Source organism: Pinus tabuliformis, chromosome J, assembly GCF_031772625.1.
Source record: "Pinus tabuliformis cultivar Carrire ecotype Pingquan chromosome J, CPIR1, whole genome shotgun sequence".
NCBI lineage: Eukaryota > Viridiplantae > Streptophyta > Pinopsida > Pinales > Pinaceae > Pinus > Pinus tabuliformis.
The window spans coordinates 1,482,972,386-1,482,976,594 of NC_142295.1; the positions used below are offsets into that span (position 1 = coordinate 1,482,972,386).

Sequence of the window (4,209 nt, forward strand, 5' to 3'; positions counted from 1 at the left end):
GACACCAAGCAACAAAACATCATTCTGCAAGCTGCTTGAGGTGTGCCCGATCTGCTGCGTAGCTTCCAGTAATGCTCCGTCCTGTTCAACACCCCGGGACTCGAACCAATGTTGTTGTTGAAAGGACTCGAAACGTTCCACCCGCTTGTCATTTTTCTAGTCTCCATATAAAGCATGATAATGATTTAAATAAACAAGATTATTATAACCATTATGGATATATTAATAGAAATATGTTAACAATTACACTAGTAAATCATTATTATAACAAAGTAAATAATAGAGAAATTTATATAATATTTTATGAAGAAGATAATAATAAATAATTAAAATAAAATTAACAATATTGAATTGGTCGGTTTTACTTTACAACTCCTTGATTATATTTATAACTCACATTTCTCTTCTTTGTAAATTAGTCTTGATGATAAGTCTTCATAAAATGAAGTCTATGAAATATCGAATTCAGAACCTCAAAAACCACACCACAAAAATCTACAAACCATCAAAGATATGATTATTAGATTTTAAATTATAAACAAATAATGCCATACTAACTTTCACTAAATTGATATTAGATACTTATAAAATTATAAACAAATAATGCCATACTAACTTTCACTAAATTGATATTAGATACTTATACTTATATAATTATTATGATTAATAATATTAACATTAAATCTCCACCATAAAACTAATAATTACCACTAGAAATAATAATTATTATTAATATAATTAATTTAAATCTATTATGTTAATTAAATATTATTTTGAACTCAAACAAATATATTATCTTTTTCCTTAACATGTTTTTCCGTGATTTACATATTAAGGAATATATATATATATATATATACCCATATTGATATTGGTAGGTATTTCTCATAATGCTGTGAAAAAATTGTATATTAATAAATATATATATATATATATATATATATATGGAAAAGCAAGCTACTACTAATATTGGGCACAGGTATTTCTTCATGGCGTTGTGTTGTTCAATTAATCTCCCACTTCGAGTAAGTCTTCCACTTGAATTTCACTTTTGTTGACTCGTGGGCGTTTATGCTTTGGCAGATTCATTATTAGTCCCTGCCTGGGACTAATAGTGATCGATCGATCGTTGACCATACATTAACCGGTTCTTTGACCAAAAAAATTTGTGCACTATCAAAGTTTAACCAAAGTTTATCTCTGCAAATATCGGTGTAAGAAATTTATAACCAAAGTTGTGAATTGGAGGTCTTATTGCACGCTTCACGTGCCCCGATGTTATTTCAGCGGGGACAAATTATTTTACCGTAAGTTTTATGTTCAGGGTGCCTATTTTCCTTTCCTGCATGTTCTTCTCCGTGTCCTGCATGAGCGCCTTGCATGCAGCCAGTGCCAGATGTCTCTCGCTCGGGCTATCAATTCTCCGCAGAAGGCAGCTACCAGCAGCTTGGGAGAGTAGTTCAACATCGATCCCCCGCACCGCGGATTTCAAGCGAACCCGGTTTGCCACAGACCTTGAGCCGAAGCTCCTCCAGAAAAGCTGAGCAGTCGCCGTTTCGGAGGCCTCTGAACGATGAAACGCCTAACGAACCCGGCGACGTGGAGACCAGAAATGAGCCTTTGCAAGCTGAGAGTTCAAAATCGCAGAGTACCGAGAAGAAGATTTCCCCTGCACAGGTGCAAAATGATCCCGTTTTTACGCATACTGACACTGAGAATCCTCTTATTTCGTTAGAATGCTTCATCTTTTTGTAGAAAATAAGGGGGATTCGGGGATTCGTGTGTTTTTTAAAGGAAAATAAACAGTTTGAAGGGAAAAACAGGGAATGGGAAATATTTGGAGCTGAATGTCTGGTATTATGTATTCTTCCCTTGCAGATCTCGGATGGAATTGAGACAGTGAAGAAGGAGAAGAGATCGGCTTTGAAGGACATCAGCGGAAATTGCAACAATACAATACGCGATCAGTTGCTTTCCTGTAGAGCGGCGCCGACTTTGAAGAAAGAGTTGCTTTCCTGTAGAGCGGCGCCGACTTTGAAGAAAGCTTTTGCTTCTGATGAAATTTCAGAGGCAGAGGCAGTGAAATCCAGAAACCACAGAAGGAAGCCGTCGAATGAAATGGAAACCAAGAGCAGAGAAAGCGAAGACATACGGGTCACCGTTGAGGAGCACGTTGAGAAGCAGAGTGATCAAAGTAGTGGAGATGTTAATGTGAAGTCTGAAGGGATCTCAACGCAGTTTCCGCGGTCGCGGTCTCAAAGGAGGTCGGGGGAACAATTTGTGCTAGACAGCCAGGCACTCTTTGAGGCTGCGAATCCCTCCCTGAATTCTACGGAAATGACAGCTTTCACTATTCCGGCTTCAGTGTCTAAAGCTTGTTTTTGTAGTTATGGGAATTTGATCTTTGCTTCCCTACGTTTATTATTATAATCATTGTGTATTCTATTAATTGACTTAGTCTTTTTGCAGCTCATAGACGAGTCCGCGATACTTAACTGAGCAAACGATTGTAGTTATGGGAATTTGATCTTTGCTTCCCTACGTTTATTATTATAATCATTGTGTATTCTATTAATTGACTTAGTTTTTTTGCAGCTCATAGACAAGTCTGCGATACTTAACTGAGCAAAGGATTGTAGTTATGGGAATTTAATCTTTGCTTCCCTACGTTTATTATTATAATCATTGTGTATTCTATTAATTGACTTAGTTTTTCTGTAGCTCATAGACATGTCTGCGATACTGAACTGAGCAAAGGAGGTTTCAGATGTCATCAAGTTGTGAGAGTGGTATGTATCCTCTTTCTCTCACATTAAATATTGGACTAGTTTCTACAGAAATGTGTTGACGGTTGGATCCATGTCTATTTCAAATTGATGTCTAATCCAATCCAATCAGTTGTTGTATATTTCAAATTTTATCTCTCTCCTCCCTTTTCCTGTAGGCTGTGAACTTACTTGTTTCGTATGCGACGAAATAGAAGAGTGACTTGGGCTTTAAGTCTGCAAAAATTTTAGGCTGTGAAGTTACTTGTTTCGTATATGCAATGAAATACACGAGTGACTTGGGATTTAAGTCTGAAAATTTTTTAGGCTGTGAAGTTACTTGTTTCGTATCACGAAATAGACGAGTGACTTGGGCTTTAAGTCTGCCAAATAAATAAAAATTGCGGAGGTTGACTAGTCACGTACTTTTATTAAACCAACTGGCTTGGTTTCAAAACTGATCATGTACTTTACCAACCAATTTATTGTATTTTAAATTTCACTATTAAAAAAAATAGAGCAAGTCATTTTGCTGTACAAAAAATTTCATTATTGAAAAAAAATCAGAATAAGTTTGTCATATTGTGTTTTTAAAAACTAGTTCTTTGGTGAGAGCTCGACAATCAGTGAAACTAACCTTCCTTACTGATATTCAAGTAAAAAATTTGCAATGGGGTATAAGCATGTGAAGAATATAAAGATCAAATTGAGATCCACATTCAAAATAACTTGCAGGTACCAGATCCAGAGCTTCCAGATCTAATTAATCAAGATAAATATTCTGGTTTTCGATAGCAATAATAGTCACACAAGTAAACCGCTTATTTTCGCACAAGTAAGCAAGTTCTTCTTCATTAATCAATTATCATGAGCTAATATAACTGTCGTGACTCCACTTCACTTGTTGCATTAACAACGCTAGTTCAAAAAAATAATAATGCAACTACGCTAGTTCAAAAAAACAATATTACCAGCCGGGACTACGGGCTGCATGCAGCTTTTGTTTTTCTAATTGACTTCCGCTTTGGATTATTATGCTTTGGTCTGAATTAAATTAAATAGGTCATTGCCAGTCATTTCATAAGGTCACTGCCAGTCATTTCATAAGGTGGAATTCATTGAATGAACCTAGATTCTTGAACCGTGGGTAAAAAGAACTTGCCAACAAGTTCTATCAACCATTCGAAAGCTGAGACCCCAAAAGCACAAAATATCAATATGTTTTATTCCATTCCTATATTTTGATGAACAGTTTTTATATTTTTGTAAAATATATAATAATTCTAAAAACAGCACATAATATCAATATGTTTTATTCCATTCCTATATTTTGATAAACAGTTTTTATGTTTTTGTAAAATATATAATAATTCTAAAAACAGCATGTAAGTATGTAATCTAAATAGTTTAGATTCTGTCATTTAAGTTAGAAATTATGTTTTAG

At 34.9% G+C, this 4,209-nt stretch overlaps 1 protein-coding gene across 1 annotated transcript; it reads left to right on the forward strand.

Annotated features, from left to right (window-relative positions):
* Positions 1 to 1,200: 1,200 nt before the first annotated feature.
* LOC149232991 (uncharacterized) lies at positions 1,201 to 2,533 on the forward strand. The gene is made up of 2 exons (XM_089376623.1): positions 1,201 to 1,677; positions 1,879 to 2,533. Exons 1-2 carry the CDS (start codon positions 1,381 to 1,383, stop codon positions 2,428 to 2,430), a joined length of 849 nt encoding a protein of 282 aa, XP_089232749.1. The 5' UTR covers positions 1,201 to 1,380; the 3' UTR covers positions 2,431 to 2,533.
* The last annotated feature ends 1,676 nt before the right edge of the window (positions 2,534 to 4,209 follow it).

What these genes read in the sequence shown, in the direction of transcription:
- LOC149232991 (XM_089376623.1), top strand. Translation starts at nt 1,381, where the DNA reads ATGCAGCCAGTGCCAGATGTCTCTCGCTCGGGCTATCAATTCTCCGCA. An exon ending in AGAAGATTTCCCCTGCACAG is followed by an intron (nt 1,678 to 1,878) that starts GTGCAAAATGAT and finishes CTTCCCTTGCAG; the next exon opens with ATCTCGGATGGAATTGAGAC.